Below are 20,498 nucleotides of genomic sequence, written 5' to 3'. Positions count from 1 at the left end.
AGGTTATAATTAAGGTGTTGCTGTGCGTGTTGCCAACCCTGTTCTACGTTTGGACGACGACGTTAAATTACTATCGATTTCGCGCAACTTGTGGTGGTAACTTGCACTAGCACATTAGCGCTTTTCAACTTACAATGCAACCCTGTAGCGCGGCGAGTTGGGAAGGAAATGTCTCCCGTAATACTTTGCGTTTAGTGACCAATCAAATACTTATGTGCAGTTTTGCATTTGTGTAAACAAGAAACGCAGAAATTAGATGAGTTAGAAAACGGACCGGTGGATGGACAGGCAGACGGATGGGCGGGCGGGCGGGAAGACGAAACGATGGACGGACGGACAGACCGATGTACGGAAGAACGGACTGATGTATGGAAGAACGAACGGACGGACGGAACGATGTACGGACAGAAGGGTCGATGAACCGACGGACGGACGGACGGACGGACATGGATGGATGAACATTTTTTTCCGACATAAATTTGACAACTAACAGTAAAATAAATTATCATTTACCGATAGATGCTCAACACCACTGTGATACTCCCAGTTACCGCTTCTTTACCTAACAAACCTTCTCAAGGAATCCTTACATTAAATTTAAATTTAAAAATTATTCAAGCTATCCTACCCAACGTCCGCGCAAAGACAGAGACCATTTCTGTACTAATTCGTTTGATGCTAGTTTTTTTTTTTTTTTTTTCTTTTTTTCCATGTTCAGGCGCGTTGCCTGCGAATCGATGAGTAAGGGGATGGAATGCAACAAAACGGCACAAAGATGCAAATTTGAAAAACACAAATAACTTAAGAATCGTAACCCCTGTGGTGTTTGAATATTCACAATGAACTCGTACGAATCGCACAATTCTAAAAACAATTAAATTGCTTTTATTTACTGCGTAAACATTTGGAATGAGATCGCTGTCTCATTTTAGACTCTATTAAGATCGAATTTCATTGATCAACACACATACCCCGCATTCATACTCGAAATTCACTGTTTTTGAATGAAATATTTATGAACAATTGTGATCGATTTCTTTGTTTGTAATCAAAAGTCTATGCTCGCAATCCCCACGGGTACAAATTAACATAAAGTAGTTATTGGGTCAAATATACAAAAAAAAAAACAATATTGTAATATCTCGAGTTTGTTCGAAGTTCAGCGGAGTAGTGCTGGAAGAGTGAATGATGTCTACTGGCCAAGCAGAAACCTTAAACATATCGCTGACGAGTTAAAACCACCGCTTATGGATCGCTTGCAGACTCCGCCGAAGAAGAACCCGCGAGTTCGGAAGACTTCGTCGGTGAACAAGCCATTTTGGGCCCAGAAAGCGACACGAGAGGCTAGGAATGTAATCGACAGCTTTGAGAACTTTATACGAGGCAAGACAAGGCAGCAGATTGCTGGAGCAAGCGTTGCAATTGCTTTAACTCTTATAATATTTCTGTACTCTTTGTATATTGGAAATTATCTTGTTGTGTTGATAGTAATCGCTATCTGGCTAGCAACATGAAAGCGACACCTCATGCACAGTCGAATGGAACACTACGAGGAAACGAGGAACTGTATAACACACTACGGTTTTTAAAGCATAGATTGAAGAATTTTAAACACACAGAATTTACAAATGGACTGAAACCAAGTTGTTGGTGAGAAAGTGAAAGAAACCTTCAGATATCGACGTCTTGCATGTAATAAGCGAGCTATTTTTTAAAGCAGCAAGCAGTTACAAGGACTAACATGCCGGCAAGGTTAAACTCCTACGGTACTCAGCAAAAATTCGTGCGGTATTTCAATTGTTTATTTCTTTTCAATTCGGCTCTAACATCGTCTATAGAGCAGTGTTTTCATTTTTATTTGTTGCCATTGATCACTCCGTTTTTATGATAATGCATGTGTTTATATTTATGACATGATGGAGAGAATTTGTGAACCATGCGGAACAAGTCGAGCGAAAAATTTGTATTTTGAATCAACTGTTCAAAAATGGATAGACAAGAAAATCGTCTGGAGAAAACATTATATAGTATTTATTTTTGGTGTAAAGAAGAGGCTGTCCCAGTCACTTCCTTTATAAGTTCCATATTGAATGTAATTTCACACTGGAAAATAATTAGAATACTACACGTTGGGCTATTAGCGGAGACCAGCTTTTGAACTGATATTGATCAATAATCGTACTTTTCGCTTTTTGTGAATACACTTTTGCGACGTCTTGGCCACAAATGGAACAATATTAGGCATTGGAATTTATTTAGGGTCATTACTTTCAATTACAAAGAGAAATAAAAATGTTTTGGACTCACTTTGTTAATGGTGCGACCCACAAGTTGGCTCATTCATGATTGTTAAAAGGAAAGGAGAAATTTTTTTCTCATGATAAACTTAAATTAAGAAAAAAAAAAAAAAAAACTTTAATATATTGTCTAACTTGCGGCGAACTCCGACACTGTGGGAGACAAACTCATCGCAGAAGAAACAATATAAAGAATGACAACAAGGGACTTATAGATCCTGTTAAGATCACCTCAACTTTAACACCTGCGAGATTAGAACGAGATTAGGGTGTGCATGACTTGTGACATGCAAATATTCTCCCTTTTCAATTAGAAGTTAAACATTTTATAGAACAGGTGCCAGTGCTAAAGCGAATGTATGGCTTTGAAGTGACAATTACACGTAGAATTTCTTCGACTTGGACCCAATCAAATATTAACATCGCTTTTAATAAGAAGAAACTTATTATAAGTAGTAATCAGCCGGTTGAAGAGGATATTTCAGGCTCCACCAAGGGATGTGTTCCATTGTATTTTTATACATGTACAAAGGTATAGAGTGGAGGAGAGTAGAGGCGAAAACTGCGGAGAGGGACGGAGGGGCTGGGGGTTAGAAATGTTGACTCGGCGTGGGCTTGTTTTCGAATCACTCTTCGTACCCAGTGATCTGAATTCCTAATTGAGCGGTTTTGATGACCTGGGCTCTAGACAAGAGGTAGTCGGTAAGCGTCTTAGTGACGTAGAAAGTGATACTGAAGTAAAGAAAAGCCTGACAACTTGGTTCCAACCTCGCTCCCAGGTAGAGAGGAAACCCTGGAAACGAGGTTGGCTTGGTTTACCTAGCAAAGTAACCATCCACGACAGGAAGTGAAAGCAGCAATTCAGTCAACGCTTTGGTACCGGTGATGCTATTTGGTGATGCTCTTATAGCTGTTTGACGTAATTAGCAGTTACTTGGTTACAATATTTCCTGTTGTTTTTATTAAGAATTGAGCTCGTCAAGAAGATAGCTGCAGAGCAGTCGCGCTAGGATGATTCAGAAACTGGAAAAAAAATGTAACCTTAACGCTAACCTCGATATATTAAAATCCGAACTTGGCTCCGAGGTTTAGGAAGAAAAAAACTGAAAACAAAAGAAATCATATCGAGGATGAGGGATGAATACTTAATTTCTTTTGTTTTAATCTCGTAAACCTCGGAGCCAAGTTACTGAGTTTTAATATGTAGCGAAATTGGCACATTTTGGTTCCAAAGATGGATTGCACTGTTACTCACTGGAATACTAATTTTCATCCTGACATACACTTCCACCGGAATTTAAACTTCAGTACTAAACCATCCAACGTAGCAATCATACCGCCCGAAACAAATATAACGCAAAACAGGCTGAGTCAACAACTGGAAATTTTATTCTACTGTCCAGTGATTTCTGCTTAACAAGTATCTGTCAATGAACTTCAACTGATTTGATAAAGGGCTTGATAAGTTTGAGGCTTCAGTGTTTGCTAAATAAGTCCCAACACCATCCAAATCCTGAAGTGACCTGTTCTATCACATGCAATCTGTGTTATGGAGACAAGTAAACAAGTGCATCGATTAACTTGTATGGTGGAATATTTTTACCAACTCCTGGGGCAGTCCATTTAGGACTTTTCACTGTTAAAAGAAAGCGCAACGGAAAAGTTTTTTAATTAGTCAAGGTAATCGTAGCAATGCAAGTGCAATGAAGGATTTACAATCCGATCCGTACAAACCATGTGCTCTATATTCCTAGTCCCTTAAATGAGTTGTATTTTACGGACCGAATACGGCCCTAAATTGCATTTACGATTCGTACAAAACCATACGGATTGACAAATCGTTTGACTCCTTCGCTCAGATAACACGTGATTTATATTCAAGTCCCCCTAACGAGATGCACTTTTCCGATCGTATACGGACTGAAAACTGTTTTTTTTACGATCTGTCAAACTGTATGGATCGTAAAGTTGTAGTTTCGAACTGTATCAGTTTGTGCATATTGGACATGACTGAAACCATCTAACGTCGCAATCGTGCGGCCCAAAACAAATAACGCAAAATAGGCTGAGTTCAGAATTGGAAATTTTATTCTATTAATTGGTGATCTCTGTTGAACAAGAGTCTATCGACGTCCTTCAGTTTGGTAATGGACATGATTAGCTTAAGGCTGTTATCAATGTTTGCTAAATAAGTCCCAACACCATCCAACTTCTAAACTGACCTTTTTAATCGTATGCCATCTGTGTTATGGAGACATGACAAAAAAATAAAATAAAATATATAAATAAATAAACAAATAAATGAATGGATCGATTCAATTAGAATTAGGATTTTTAACTTAATTAGTTTACTTCCTAGTTCTAGAGTAGTCCAGTTTCTTGTGGTCTCAAAGGAGCTTTCAAAAAGAAACCGCGACGGAAAAGCTTTTTAGTTAGTATAAAATTTATTGTAAATTAAAAGTTAACGATAAACTTGGCCGCTCTCAGCCAATCACAGTGGAGTAATTTTCTCAGCCATAAAATTGCACTAGCCTTTAGGTGAGTGCAATTTGAAAGAATTGCCAATGTCACGAGAAGTGTAAATTCGTAATTGCTCCAGCTTTCAAATGATTACTCATTAGTCATTGATTTTCAGTGTTCTCCAAACTTGGCTTATCTGAGGTATGTGGTAAAATCTCGTGACTCATAGCATAGTATTTTTGTTTGGCTTCTATACTGTTTAGAATTTTTGCTAGACACACGACCTGAAAAAGCCATGAGCGGGCAACATCGCGAAAACTATGACGTCAAACGGGGAACAGTGCACTGTTACCCGCGAAATGTTGGCCGCTGTTGCATGTCATTTGTTGTTTTCCAACGGTTTGACTCATTTGTTTAGCTATATAGCAAATCACTTAACGACTGGTCCCTTGGGGAACAGTGAATTTTGTTTCCCTTGAATTTAAATGTTTCCCGAGACTTCGTCTCCCTAACGTAACCTCAACTAACGTAACCTCCCTTAACCGTAACCCTAACGATATGTCGGGTAAAAACATTCTCGTTTCGTCCCTGAACACTCTATGTGATTCAAAAATCTGTAATTCGCCCTCAAAGGAGAGGCTTCCACACTCCTTTTTCAGACGATTGCCTACTTACTTAGAGTAAAGGTAACGTAAATTCTTCATTCCAAGTAGCTGGATGGGTATTTACCCTAGCAACCGTTAGCCGGACAGTTGTTTACCTTAGCAACCATAGATCTCCATCCTCATGGAAATGTGATTTTTATAGGTCCAGGGATGAATCCTGATGTAGCGAGCTGATATGGGCGAACTCAGAACGTTGTATACGATCGTATCTCGGTCTGAATTTGCAGTAAAAATCTGAATACGAATTTAAAAGGACAGAAAGAAGTGTTAGTAGGAAGAAATTTTATTTAATTAGCATCTAATTAAAAAATCTGGGCAACAAAATTTGTACGAAACATTTTCCACTAAGCACTCCTTTACCAACCACCCTCCCATGCGGAAACGCCCTGAAATAATCCATATACTGAACGTAACATAGTTCTGTTAACCGCTCTTAACCAACAGAGCTTGTTTTAGGCTCTCCAAAGACTAGACATTTAGTTGTCGACAACTATTTTTCATCGACAACTAAATGTTATCGACAATGAAAAAACCTAATGTGTGAGATGAGTTGTCGACAAACAAATACTAAATTTTTAGTCGTCGACAACTAAGCAGTTTTCCTTTACGAAAAGGGAAGCTGCTTTAATTGTCGACAACTATTATTTGTAGACAACTACGTTTTGACCGTTTTTCCCGTGTGTGGGAATCACTGGTTTAGTTGTGGAAAACTATCGAAACATAACACACATTTGAGCATGCTCATTGTGTTTTGAGCATGCGTAGTGAACGCTACTTCCCAAGCTCTAGTTGTCGACAACTAAGTGTTTACTCTGTGGAGGCCCTTAGTGATAACTGCAAGACCAGTTGAACGTGATACAATATGTCGGTTACAGCGACTTTCATCAGAATTGAGCGTACTTCCAGTTGACAATTTTTATCTGCAAAAGCCCTCGTTTAACATATAAACTTTAATTTGATGAAAACCTCAGGTCTGATAAAAAATATATTTACCAGGCCGTTTCTTCTCACTCAAATTTAAAAACCGGACAGAAATAAAAACTTCCTCCGGTCGAACTACCGAAAAATGTCCCGGAGTCTTCGAACAAAATGTTCGATAAATGTGAAATAAACATCATTCTCCATAACCAGAAGGCAAAAGAGAAGGGCATTTACTTCTATCGATCTTCATGGGTGTTTTTGTTGTTGTTGTTGTTTATTGTTTGTTTCCTTTTGTTTTGTATGTGGAACAAGCTACAAACGTCAGGAAGGTCTCAAGATTCTAAAGGAAATCATGGGCAAGGAAAACTAAAGAAAGAACTAAAAACTCAACAACGTAAGCCTCAACAGTAGGTGTGTAGCAAGCTGGTGTAAGAAAGTTCACATACCTTGTCGGCGCCTTGTTCTTGATAATACTGGAACGACGAGCCATCGTTACTGTATTCTACCTTGTAACTGGTCACCCATTGATTATATGCGTTCCTTCCTTGTGTTGCCAGGTATGTCACTTTTTTGCTGCTGCCCAGATCCGCTTGGAGCCACTGATTCTGATCATTGTGTCGTGACGACCAGCCTCCCTGCTTTCCACCCCCTGCTTGAAAGTTCAGTCGCCCTTGTATGGCCGCATGGTTCGCATCCCATTGGGACGAAGCAGAAATCTGAGCATCAGAGATCGCGCGGCTTTCCATTCCAAGGGGAGCCTGACATGCTTTGCAAAAGAAATGGGAGCAAAACAGAGAGTTCCAATGTCAACGAGCTATCGTCTGAACAGTTCGATACCTGGTATGACTTTAACCCTATCCAGATCATGAAACCATGAAACTTGGAGGAATTGGATGATTAATATGACTATCAAAGGCGGTTCAAACCTAACTAACCAAACAACCAACCAATCAACCTCGTTCCCAAGGTCTCTCATCTTACCGCCTCCCTAGAGCGGTAAGGGGGCGGTAAGATGAGAGAACCTGGGAACGAGGTTGCCAACCAACTGCCTACCTGTATGCCTGCCCTCGATCTGCCTGCCTGCCTACCTAACTTCCTACTAAGCTACCCACTTACTGCCTGCCTGCCTGCCTGCCTGCTTACCTACCTAACTTCCTACTAAGCTACTCACTTACTGTCTGCCTACCTGCCTGGCTACCTGCTCTCCTGCCATCTGCCAGCCTACACGATAGAAAAAAAACAACAACAAAGTTATGTTAGTCCGTCAGGTTTGCCGGCCTTTTGCCCCCTTTTATTGGCAGTAGTCTTGGCCTTTGTTGTTGTTGTTGTTGTTGCTTTTTTACAAATACTCCTAAAGTAATCTAAAATTAATAGCATAGAGAAGCTACAGCTGGCTGGATGACTCTCAAAAATTGACTGGAACTACTTATTAAACAACAGCATTTTTACCGTCTACTTGGGTCCTGTCTTTTATGGCTTGTATTTGCTCCTGGGTCAAGGCAACATTGTACACCTGCATCTGGGCGATCCTTCCTTTAAAGTACCTGCCATCGCCAATCTTCACTCCCATTCTCACGCTGTCCTGCGTGGCTAGTTGAAGATTCGCGCCAATATTCAACGTTTGAACCACTTTTCCATCCACCCACAATTTTGCATCGCCATTAGCTTGATCATAGGATGCCCCCACAAATTTCCATCCATCCTCTGGTTTTAGATGAGTGTGAAGCAAGGCTTGGGTAAACGAGTAGTCTCGTTTGGTGAAGCGAACGAAAAGTTGACCAGCCACCACCCACAAATGCACTCCCCAACTTCCACTGTTCCTATAGTTGAAAAGAGGGCCATCTTGACCACCTGGGAACAACCAGCAGAGCATTGTTATCGAGTTCGGCACGTCTAAGCCACCACCGTTCGGAAACTCAATGTGGCTGTTAACAGTTCCAAAGAATTCATACGAGCCATCAGGTTTTCCATCTGGTCCCGGAGCTGTGCTAACTCCACTGGCAACGCCCTCTCCGACCCGGTTGCTGATTTCCTTCGTACCATGAGCGCCATCGAGAGGGTACAAAGCAGCGGGATCTGGAACTGAATCAAGAAGGCAGAGGTAGACGGATTCAGCCAACATGTTTACATCCTTCTTACCACCTAATTCAGACCATGTGATGATTCATTTGGGAGGTCACAATTATTCTGTTTGTACATCTCCCATGCAATTAGTTGCACGGACTAATCGCACGATTGAAACCTCCCAAATGAATCATCACGTGGGCTGAATTGATATCTCTCTTCTATTGACCAAAACTAGTCAATATTGCTTCTGATCGGAGGAATAGTACGATTAGTCTAAAAAGAAATGCTTATACCATTGCTTTGATGATCACTCTTTACCGTACCTAAATTCGCAATTAGCAAATCATAAGCGTGTCTCCTGTCACTGTCACTTACCTGCTATGGCTAGGATATCATGGTCACATGGCCAAATTTTCGCATGGTAAAATACCGTATTCATGACCATTAGTCTTCACCATTTTGGTATGCTTCGATGGCACATCTGGCCCACCATCGGTATTTTGACTCGCATACGTCTCGCCAAAATACGAACCATGGCTCCACCAATTCAAAATTGGCTGATATGCCGCCGAGGCGGAGTGTTGTGATGGTTTCCACACGTAGAGCGTTGTGTGATGCCAAGTTTTAAGCATGAAGACTTTGTCAATTCTGTTGTCTCGTAAAAAAATCGCCTAATGACTTGTATCAATTTGCTCTTCATTCATCAGTTTACTTCATATCTTTATCCCAGCCAGCGCATTTTGTGTTGAAGAGAGTTACTCGGTCATAATGTTAGCATTATTTTGACCAAACTGCAGCAAAATAGACCAATTTCGATATATTAAAATTCAACCTAAAACAATAAACCTCAGTACGAGGCTCCCGGGGATAACTACAGAGTTTGTGGGGTTTATTCCCCAGAGCCTTGTGCTGATGTCTATTGTGTTAGGCTGAATTTCAATATATCGAAATTGGTCTATTCACCAGTTCTCGTTCAGGTTGGCTTGAGGCTGATTACTTCTTTTTTCGTCAAGACGAAGAGATAAGTAAGTCATATAAATGAAATATCATTCATAATATAAATACGATTGTTTTACTGGAAAATACACCACTCGTAAAATTTATACGAAACTACACCCGCGGTCCAAGTGGCTTATTTTCGATATCCACACTAGTGAAGAGATTGATGACGTCATTTATAAATTACCACTTTTTCACTGCTGTTTGTAGTCAGCTTGCCTATATGATATTTTAATATTTAATTCAATTCGCAAAATTCATTTCATCTTGCTTTGATCTACGCAATCCGTTCTACTTTCAAATCAAGCCTATGTAACTTGATCGCTATATCATTACTTTATTATGTTATATGTTCACGAAATTATCACTATTTTAGTTAAGTTTTAGTTTTAGTGCTAGTTTACAAAAGCTTTTGCAACACTGTATGTATTTATGGTCATGCATATAAAGGTAGCTGTTATTGTTGTTGTTGTTCAAGTTGTTGATGATAAAAACAAAATTGCACCTTGATTTGAAGATATAAATTTCATTTTCTCTCGTTAAAAAGAATAGTTTGCTCATTCGCTGCGCTCGTTCGTAAAATATTTTATTCATAATATCTTCTTTATATTTGAACTACACGCAGCTGACATGATATTTAAAATACATGAAGTTTGTCAAAGACCATACTAGTTATGTACGAAGGTTACGCACTTGAAGCTATTTTAGAAAACAAAGCAAGCCTCACAAAAGAAAACTCCTTGAACAGGATTTAAGTTAGGCTCTTAGCTGTTAGTGTGCCTGATAGTAGTTTTCTGTCGTCTTTCCTTTCTCTTACCTTCCACCGAAATTTCTTGTTCACAGCCATCTGTTCGAGAATAAAGAAAAGAAACACAGATAGTGAGTAACTAGTACTGCGCAAAGAAAACAAGTTGGGGAAGTCATGTTGGTGTAGTATACCCTTATGATGTCTTTAAATCTCCTTCCCTAACTGGGAAATGGGAACTTAAACGAGTATTTTAATCTGATATTTCATCTACGGAAACAATCTGAACTAAAACCCTTCTCTTCTTGATAGTGTTTAGTTATTTGATTTGGGACATTATCTTTCCGAGGAGGTTGTTAAGTTAGACTTAGATTGCATCACTTGCCGAATAATTATTTTCACAGTAACATGGGCTGTGAAAAATATTGTATTTTGATAGCAATTTCAACTTAATGAAATGCTTCATTTAACCAGCTTTCCAAATAATTGTTTGCTAAAAACTAGAATTGGTCGTTTTAATTAATTTCGCTGTAACCGTTTGGACGCGTAATAGCTTGATAAATTTTACATATATTATGAGCGTGAGATTAGAAACACATGTCAGAGAAATTATCACTCCAGTGTTAATAACATTAATGAGTTGATATCAACAATTACTTTTTCTGGTCTTTTAGGATTTTACTAGCTCCCGGAAAAAATAGAAAAAAAAAAATCATGTACGCAAACGCAGTGCGGTTTAGTTTTTTCGACATGTCCATATCTTATAGAAGCCTGGACAACAAATTTTTGTTTCAAATATGATTCTGGCTCCACACTTCGAATTATCTATTACTTTTGTTTGGGTTTGTGGTTCCTTTTTCTTGATCAAGCTGTCCACCTTAGCGAGAGAAAAGGAGATTTTAATCAACGGTAAACCATTGTGAAAAAGAAAAGAAAATCGAAGCTTTCTCTTATTTTCAGTATCATGGAAACAAACATGTAACGAAGGGAATCTTTGTAAGTTCTTAATGCAGGGTACGTTGTCAAATTGATGTCCCGTATACTGTAATGCCCTCAGTTAAAAAAAAAATATATATATATAATATCAAAAAAACTGGAAACAAAAGCTATTTAGTGGCATGAACTTGTACAGACATTATAGTTTTGTGACCAAGTTTGAGGAGACACCTCTTGAATAAAAAACTGTAACTTTGCAAACCATCAGTTACATTGTAAATCAACCTTGCTCTGGTGAGGAATACTCGTTATTGTTATAATTATAAATCCTATTCAACATAATTCCCGTTTTGAGGTCTCCTCGATATGAAGACTATTTAAGTTTGCAAAATGATTTGCAGATTGTAACATTAATAAGTCTTTGAGAACAATAACAACTGAGAGAGAATTGATTTCTCATTTGCGACAGGAGTCGTGAAAAGAGAAAAGTGAATCTTGACGCACACGCTTCCAGAATGCAGTGCCTTCAAATCCCCTTTTCCTTTTATATAAATGTTGCTCATACGAGAGCGACCATGTAACCACTTAGCAATTAGAGCGCTTTTCAATTGAGTGTCGAAAGTAATCAGGCAATTAGTTTGGCTTTGATTTTACTACGCTTTGGACATTAGCCGAATAGTCTAATTGGTAAGTTATTGGTTTTGGTTTGGTTTTACGACACTCAATAGAAAAGCGCTCAACCAATCTTTACCAATTTGTAAACAGCACAATTACGAAAGTGCCTCCTGGCAACTAATGTACAAAAAATGTATAAGGGTTATTCTACAAACTTTGATGAATAAAAGGATGAAAAGTTCATCACTCGGTTTTAAAATGAACGAAGTACTTACCCTGAGCATCCAAACCAACAGCTGTTAATAGAAGGAAGAAAAATGTCACCCACATGACGAATGTAAAACAGCAGCGCACACTGAAGAAAGTTTCACTAGAGCGAGGAGTGTGGATTTAGTATTAGAGGAGAAGTTAGTTATTCCAGATTATGATGTAATTAACACTGCGATCGATTATACACTCGACTTATGTTTGATATACTCAGCTTTACAAATTTACACTAAAATATGCTCTTTGTTTGCGTCACCTGTAAAGTTTGTATTGTACCGCAAATGGAAATGATTCAATGTTTCAAATCTAAACGAAATCGGCGTAAAGCTGAACTGTCCGAAAGTCCATTTAATGCTGTTTTAAAATTTGTTTTGCACTTAATCTTATTGTTTGACTTAGATTTAGACCAATAATTCTACACAGGCAAAAATCAAAAAAATAAAAAATATAAAACGAATACGGTGAACAATAGGAAACAATCGTTATGCTAAACATAAGCAAGGAGTAAAACACAGCAATTTCTGCCCGACGCAGCCATAAGTGAAAGTGGGGCAAATATTTTACTGTTATTGTTGTGTTAGCTAGGCAAATTTTATAATGCTTACGAAATCAATCACACGTTTTATGGATTCATAATATACAGAAATGTACAATAGCATGGTGACTCGAGACAAAAGAAAATTATAATGAAGACAACAAACTACTAACATAAGTGAAAGTCAGCGCGACATTTTCCGTGTTGAAGGTAAAAATTAGCGTTTTAAAAAATCTCCATGAATTTGAAACCTAGTGAATTGACGTTGTGTTATTGTTTGATCTCATTGAGGACCAAGTTTTTCGACTGTCTTTGATGTTAGAGCTATCTTTTCAGAAAGTCAGACAGTGCTAATGGTAAGAAAAAGTGAATAATCATGGAATAAACGTTCCATTTTGATGATCCCGAAACACAGCTGTGTCAACACTGGAACACGGAGCATTCTCCAAGATTTATGACAAAATAGGGCCACCAATGGCGCTTTGACTTAGAAAGATCGCCTTTTAGCCTCCCAATGTATCACTACCAAAACAGAAAATTAGAAAAAATTAAAAACAAAACCCGTAACCGAGTGATACAGAGACTAATAACAATATACTTTAACCAATAACTGTGTATACTTTAAATTGAAAATTGGTCGATTTTTCTAACAGCAAGGCGAACATTTTAATATTGGCCACGTTATGAGCTGAACTGCTGCTACATAGATCTCTATTCAATTTTCGTAACAAGAGACACGTTCTTCTAAACAGTCGAGAGAAATACTCATTTTTGGAACACGTATAAATAAAGTAAATAGAGTCTTAAAAAAGATCATCAAATCGTGGCAGACGTAACACCATTTTCTGGTCTTTTTCGTCCTTTTCTCGACTTCTGATGTCTTTGATCTTCGTGGATCTTCATGGTACTATAGGTCCAAACAATTGTAATACAAATTATAGGAATAAGTCAATCGAAAATAGTTAAACTTTGCAAAGGGACTATAAGCTTCAGTGTTATTTTAGTCCATTTTGTCGACCAATCATTTTTGGCATTGCATCAGACCAAGAGAATATGACACACCATCTATCGTATAAAGGGTCTGAACGAATTTCGTCCAAAAGGGCTGAAACAAAATTTTCAAGTTTACAAGGGGTTGTCTTCGGCGTCGCCGCCGTCATTGTTACGATCCCTATATTTGCATCTCGGATGCTAGAAGGTCGACACACTTGTTTAACGTGGGGTCTGTCATCCTGAGTGGCTGCTTGTGCTTTGCTTTTGTTTTATACAAGACCAGTCGAACACAGATCAGAGTATCATGTAAAAACCGAAAAAAATGACATAAACTGCAGCTCTTTGCCAAGGTTCTTTTTATTTCAGCAATCAAGTTGTCGAGCGTTTCGATATAGGAAGTTTTTCCCTCCTGCTGAGACAATCTCCTTACGTTACTTCGCCGATGCAATAGCTTTTCATCTTCCCCATTACTACACGGCAATCGTGTGCATCTTCTTCTTCAGCATAGCTTAAGTCTTTGAATACTTAAAGGCCATCGTCATCAATAACGTCCTTGAACACGGCGAGTTGATACTTCGGGCTTCCCGCTCCAAACCATGTAATTATTACAGTATTTCTCTTTCCATAGCTTCCAGTTCTCGAGGATCGCGCACTTAATCGACCTCAAATCTAAATATTGCGGAGACAATGATATCTGGTGGAATAACATTGTGATGTTTTTGGAGCGAGGCACCGGAAATTGTTTTCGCTCGTAGGCATTTGTAGACGGTAGACGTTGTCGACGAATTTAAACTACGCTTTCGCTGCAACGCGCAATATTAGATGGCAGAGAGAACCTTAAACGAACTTCATCAATAAAGGCTTAATCTGGCTACTGCAATTCAAGATACACAAGGTGAACGCGTATTTTGATAATATAACTGTATATATACAGCATAAATTACAAACCCGTTACAGAACATAAGCGTGCATATAAAGAATGTTTGGCAAATTAGCATTTTATAGTCTTAAATGAAGGTATGTCCGCCATTTTGAATAATCAAATCCTGCTGGTGTCAGAAACTCGTTTGTCCGGTTTGGCTATGACGTCAGTGCCTTCTCATTAGCTCACAACCAAGCCTTTTGTCCCTTCGCTTCATAAGTGCGACACCACCCGGATGGTGGGGCAGCCAGTTAACTCCACCGCAATATACACATCTATATGACAGGGTGTCCGCTGAAAACAGGTTCCTTCAGAATTCGTCTCAAAAGGGTCGTTAATATCCGTCATGATCAAAAGACTTTAAAGGGCCAAACAGCATTCTCGTGAGCGGTCGATAACTCTGAAATACCGTATTCCCATAAACAATGACAAGTATATGAGGTAAACCGAAACAAAATATTGCATTTCTGTGACAGCTCAGTTGGTTGGCAAACTTAAATGACCGATCTACTAAAGAGTGAACAAAAAAAATCATGTATTCCTTTTTGCAGTGTCCGTTTGATACAGGTTTATAACAATAGAAATGACCATAAAAGTCAAGTTTAAAATGTCCGCGTCCACTTAATAGAAGAGTCCGTTAAATAGAGGTACTTTTTACAGTAAATGTGGGAAAAGAAAAATGGAACTTGCACTGCTGTTTGCTTAACAGAAGGTGTCCGCTTAAAAATGGGATCCGCTTAATACCGAAGTTTGACTGTATTCAATGTCGTGAAAGTTCCAATTTAATTGTGACAGTTTATCCTATTTTTAAGTTGCGGAATCTAGGAATAATAGAAATCGGAAGCACGTGCTTGACAGTCTCAATTAGATCAGTGGATGATTACCAGTTAATTAATAATGGTAATAGGACTGAGTGGAGTCCAATTCGGTTTGTAATCATACGAGTGATTAACAAAATCGGACGACCGCGAAGCGGGAGTCCGATTTGTTAATCACGAGTATGATTACAGACTGAATTGGACGACACGATGTCCTGTTACCAATTAATCATAACAACTACAATTTCCCACAAAAGTAAAAGTTTCATTTGATAAAGAGCTTTTTATTGTCATTTTAAATATCACAATTATAAAATATGGAGAACAGCTCGCAAAATGGCTGCCAAGTCTCTTTCAAAACAGTTACCAGAGACTAAACCTCCACAATTTTACAAAGTCAGTCTCAGTCAGTGGTGACTATAATGATTGCAATCAATGTTGTGATTGGTGGATTTAGTGGAGAGGACTTAAAATGATTGGCTAATGTAACTGTCCGATTACAGGTGTCCAATTACAGCCAACTGTCCGATTACACTGTCCGATTACAACTTTGCACATTAATTAGATCAAAATACAGCAGTTTATGCACCAATCACATTTGAGAAAATTGTAATTGTTATGATTAGCACCAGATTGAAAACGTGTTTCATCTTATTAACAAAAAATGTAAGCTTGCGTGTCACTTAATATTCCGTGTTCGTTTAGGAAAGGTTGTAAGCCAATCAAATTAGCGCCGTGCGTTGTCACTTTAGCTTTAGTACAAGTACACAGTCAGAGCGAGAGAGAGAAAAAGAACCTTGTGATCTTAAATAAACTTGTGAAGTTTGCGAAGAACGGCCCGTTGAGTTGGCATTCGCAACATGCAAATCGATTATTCGCATTCAACGTGTCAATATTTCTCTTAAATCATGAGAAAACCCTGCTAAACCTTCAGTGGAATTCAACACCATTGACCATTTGAGAACAACTCTCAGTTTCATAATTTATTATGTGACAGACTAGCTACGTCATTCTGGCAAACCATATAGTCCACTTTGATACCTTGCAAACGAAAAAATACATATTACCTAACTCATTAACATTTAGGTTTTTATCTTTCAGGAGCACTTTAAGACCTTTTAACTCCCAAATATCGACTTCTAAGGGACCGTTCATTTTTTATAAGGTAGGGGGGGCTGGTGGGATTTGGGGGGGGGCCATGCGAAAAAAAATGGCTTTCGAGGGGGGGCCATCCCAAAAAAATAAGGGAAAAAGGGGGGGTCACGTGAAATATTTTAGTAAAACTTTAAAATGGCATAATGTTTGAATATCAAAAAAATTGTTATAGAATAAACATAGAAGGCAGGATACAAATTTATTACAAACTTTCCTTCTTCTTTAAAAAAACGTTTGGCGACAAAAAGCATTTGTAGCTACTGAAAAGAAGTATTTAACACTGTTATTTTCGAATGCAACTTTCACCGGCACTCATCTTCATCTTCGCTGTCGTCGAGTTCTTCGTCGCCGCTTGTGCTGCTATGGGAGTCTCTTTCACCAATGCTGCAAGAAGCAGCAATGCTTTCCGTCAGAGTGTACTCTTCAGGGTACATGAAGGTGTAAACATAATCTCTGACTTCCCGCTCAAGGTTGGTGGTGATTCTGCTTCTTGCAGCATTGGTGAAATAATTCCCTTCCAAGAGCTGGGCGATGTATGGCCCATCTCTTCTGAATATCGACGTGGCAACATCCTCAACTTTAAGACACTCTTCCGGGACGGCCGTTCTAGGAGGGTACACAAGGCATTGTGGAAGATCATTTCCTAGCGGGTTTCCAACACAGATTCCATAAACTCGTTGGACGTTGTTTTCAGTCCGCTTCCTCTTTCTTTCATTTGACTTTCTGCGGTTTTCTTTTTTCCTTCTCCTTTTGTTGATGTGCTGTTTGAGTATGCCTTTGAATATGCTGTTATAATTGCTCTTCTTGTTTTCTAGTGCTTCCATGTCCTGCGTGACCTTCGTCAACTTAGCTTCTGTACATTTGATCTGTTTTACATTAAAACTGTGGGCAAATTCTTCGCCCCGCTTTAAAGCAAGCCCATTGGACTGAAAGAGTGTGGAATCGTGTTTCTTTACATTTTTCAATATGAAATCCAACTTTTCCACCATTGCTCTGTGCTCTTTGATGGAGAAGTTCAGTTTTCTTCCATCACTGGGCTTCAACTGGTACCCTTGCATGGAAAACTCACTCGCCCTTTCTGAACAGCCATCCGCACCTAGAAAAATTGCTTCTTTTGCTTGTAAGATGTCAAACTGCCTGGATCGTTCAGCTGTAAACCTTTTCTTAAACGACTCGTCGCTTTCGCCATTATTGCGCATTTTGGAATGAGCCTCTTTCATGATGCTCATGTAGTAATGCGCTCTTTCCCCGATTGGATTAACAATATAAAGAAGAAAGAGCATGCAAGTGGCAGGCTGGTTTTATCTGACCCAAAAAGCGTTGCTCTATTTGCAGATAAGTTTATTCTCAAATCGAAGTTTGTGGTGGATTATCTTCAGCATCTTGAAGTGCTGGAATTTAAAAGGAAAAAGAGAGCAGAAGAAAAGGCAAAGTTAAGTAGGGAGGAGGATTATCCTTGGACTGAGTTGTGCGAAGGTCTGACCAAGCTTAAAAAGCTACGTGTTCCAGAACTAAACAAGTACTCAAACCACCACGGGCTGAAGCACCATTTGAAAAGCAGCAAGAGTGAGAAAGTAAAGGCAATTGTAAGACATTCATGCTTGCAGCAGAAGAGTCCTCTCAGAGCTGGCCAACCAACACTGAGAAATGCCAGGACATTGACACAAAATGACAACAGGGCAAGTGCTGACAGCAGTGAAACGGATGAAAGTGACAATGATGAGTATGACAGTGATGCCATTGACTCTGGGGGAGAAGATGACTCAAGTGACGTCATTCTTGCATTCATCAATTCAAATGAGGAAGATGCCAATGAGAGGCCAAATGCCACACGCTCAGGGCGAGCCATAACTAGGAGATCCGAAATTGACTTCTCTTTCTTTTGATTTGTTTTTTAAACAACAGCTCTCTGTCGTATAGAGATTGTAAATATTGTCTTCATAGTGAGCACAATAACGTGAAGTAGGGGGATAATAGAGAAATATTAAAAAAGTTGAAATCTAAATATTGTTTTTGTTCAATTTTTTTTTGGGGGGGGGGTCATCCCAAAAAATGACCGCTATAAGGGGGGGCCATGTGAAAAAATTGGTAAGCTGAGGGGGGTCATGCGATTTTTAAATGGTGCTTCCCAAATCCCACCAGCCCCCCCTCCCTCATAAAAAATGAACGGTCCCTAAGAGTAACGGTACAACCAAATGGATTAAAAGTAAGTAAAAGCCCACACACAAACGAACTGCGGACCTATTTCTTTTGTACAGCGTCCTTCCCATGCAGTTTCACTTAGTCATTTCTTCTCGTCTCGGCTCAGTTGTGCAGCTAGCCCGTCAATAAACACCAGAATATTTCTCGTGGTATGCTATTTTGAGAGGCTTTGTGTTCGGATAGTCTTCTCAGACGTCTCAAACCATCCATGTTGCGACAACCAACATCATAACTAAATAATTCCTCGTGTACCACGCGAAGACGAAAATAAGCACATTGTACATCACCGCTACCGTTAAACCAGTAGTATTGTGAGCCCGCATCTTGGCCTCCCTGTCGCCAGCATCTACCATTCCGTCGTTAAAATTTTGCTTCTTCGCTTTTTTGCTTTTCTTGCCGCTGGCCGAAGACAACTGTTCAAGAGATTCAACCATATTCATCTTGAAAGCCTCTTTGAAAGCACAATGTCTGTGCTTTACAACGTTTCTGAAGCTGCGAGGCTTTGAGGACTTCGATGAATTTTTACGAATTGTCGGGAAGTTAATTGACGCCAGAAGGGATTTTTGAGACTTTTATATTCAGATTTTTAGGCCTCATGGCCATGAAAAATTAACTCGATGTGTCCGTCTGAAAGATAAATTACTTCGATAATGTCGATGACTCTGCAGTGTGCCAGCAATGCATGAAACATATTTTTTAAAAACTACCGTAAATTCGATTTCTTGCTATTATATTGTTTACCCGATTTATCATTTGCGTGACCTCCTTACCTTGAAATGTTTATTCCGTAGACCCAAAACTAGTCATCCGTACTGAGTGTCGCCGAGCAAAGCGCATAAATCAAAATTTATATCTCTCCGGATGAACAGATGCAGAAAACAACTTGAAAAAGCTTAGCTTCCAAAGTAAACCGCAACTTTGAATCATCAAAAGTACTCATTTGAACAATCTTTTCGAATTTGCTCGAAACGTTTTTGTTCAGTTGCCGGATTATTAAAAAGAAATGATATTAAAGATATTTTAACGATTCAGTCTTTTGAATCGCAGCGCAAGAGAACGTTGATTCGAAAAGAACAGGGAAGAATTAATTACTTTACTTTATCAAAGCTTTTCACAAGAATGTCGGGTTCAGCTCTGTGGTTTTGGCGCGCTCGCCAACCTTAAGTGAACAACGGCTTCTTGATACCAGACCCTTTGTTGATGGAAGCTGTCTCTTGCTGACCAGTAAGAGCGGGGGCACTTAGAAACAACTTTGATATACACTGTCTGTGATTATAAATAAGGTTGCAAGGGAGTTTTTACAATTGCTTGTACAATATCGTATATTTGTATGTATCTGTAATTGTAGTATTTCTGTGGATAAATTACGGTGTAAGTAAAACTAGACATTAAAATTAAGCCGTGAAATAGGAAATAAATTCATCAGCCTAATCTGAGGCATTCTTACATACACACGCCGGTTGGCGAGTTTCCACTTCAACCCATCCTCAGGGACCCAGGGGCTACTAGCCGGAACAAAGAGATATTTTCGGGCGAAGGTTTACCTCAAGAGCTGAAGAACCCCTGGGAACTTATTCTTACCGAACCAGTTCCAGAAGTGGTCGAATTCCGTCCCTCTGATTGGCCAGAAAAATATTTTTCTGACCAATCAGTGAGGAGGTCTAGCCGGGTAACTCTGTCGCCTTCTTAAAGGAAGTGGTTTTCTTCATCGATCGACCTGCTTGGCCCGTACAACGGGAAGATTCTCGTGGAGAGTTTCAGAAAAAAAGATTCATCGAAGGCGAGGAAATCGCAAGCCGTAACATGGGGGCTAGGAAGCAATACTCTTCCATTAATTTTCTCGGCTGTATACAGTTGTATGTTTATTAACAAATTTTCAAGGCCCCTTAATTTTAAATAGA

The 20,498-nt window shown here is 39.1% G+C and overlaps 1 protein-coding gene across 2 annotated transcripts in view; it reads right to left on the bottom strand.

Annotated features, from left to right (window-relative positions):
- Positions 1 to 2,674: 2,674 nt before the first annotated feature.
- The window catches only part of LOC145488117 (coagulation factor V-like), a 32,548-nt gene continuing 14,724 nt past the window's right edge, over positions 2,675 to 20,498 (bottom strand). The window contains exons 2-7 of one of the 2 annotated variants that reach the window (XM_081466910.1): positions 10,227 to 10,256; positions 7,793 to 8,425; positions 6,790 to 7,109; positions 5,518 to 5,656; positions 4,520 to 4,538; positions 2,675 to 3,839 (exon numbers count right to left, since the gene is read on the bottom strand). In XM_081466910.1, coding sequence (XP_081323036.1) covers positions 5,519 to 5,656; positions 6,790 to 7,109; positions 7,793 to 8,425; positions 10,227 to 10,256 — 1,121 coding nt within the window. In that variant the 3' untranslated portion in view covers positions 2,675 to 3,839; positions 4,520 to 4,538; position 5,518. Of the gene's footprint in view, positions 4,539 to 5,517; positions 5,657 to 6,789; positions 7,110 to 7,792; positions 8,426 to 10,226; positions 10,257 to 20,498 lie in introns of both variants that reach the window. The other variant, XM_081466909.1, reaches the window with a different exon arrangement.

The sequence above is a fragment of the Orbicella franksi genome, chromosome 5 (assembly GCF_964199315.1).
Source record: "Orbicella franksi chromosome 5, jaOrbFran1.1, whole genome shotgun sequence".
In the NCBI taxonomy this organism is placed as follows: domain Eukaryota; kingdom Metazoa; phylum Cnidaria; class Anthozoa; order Scleractinia; family Merulinidae; genus Orbicella; species Orbicella franksi.
The sequence above is the reverse complement of the archived record's forward strand: the minus strand, read 5'-3'. Positions and strand labels throughout refer to the sequence as shown.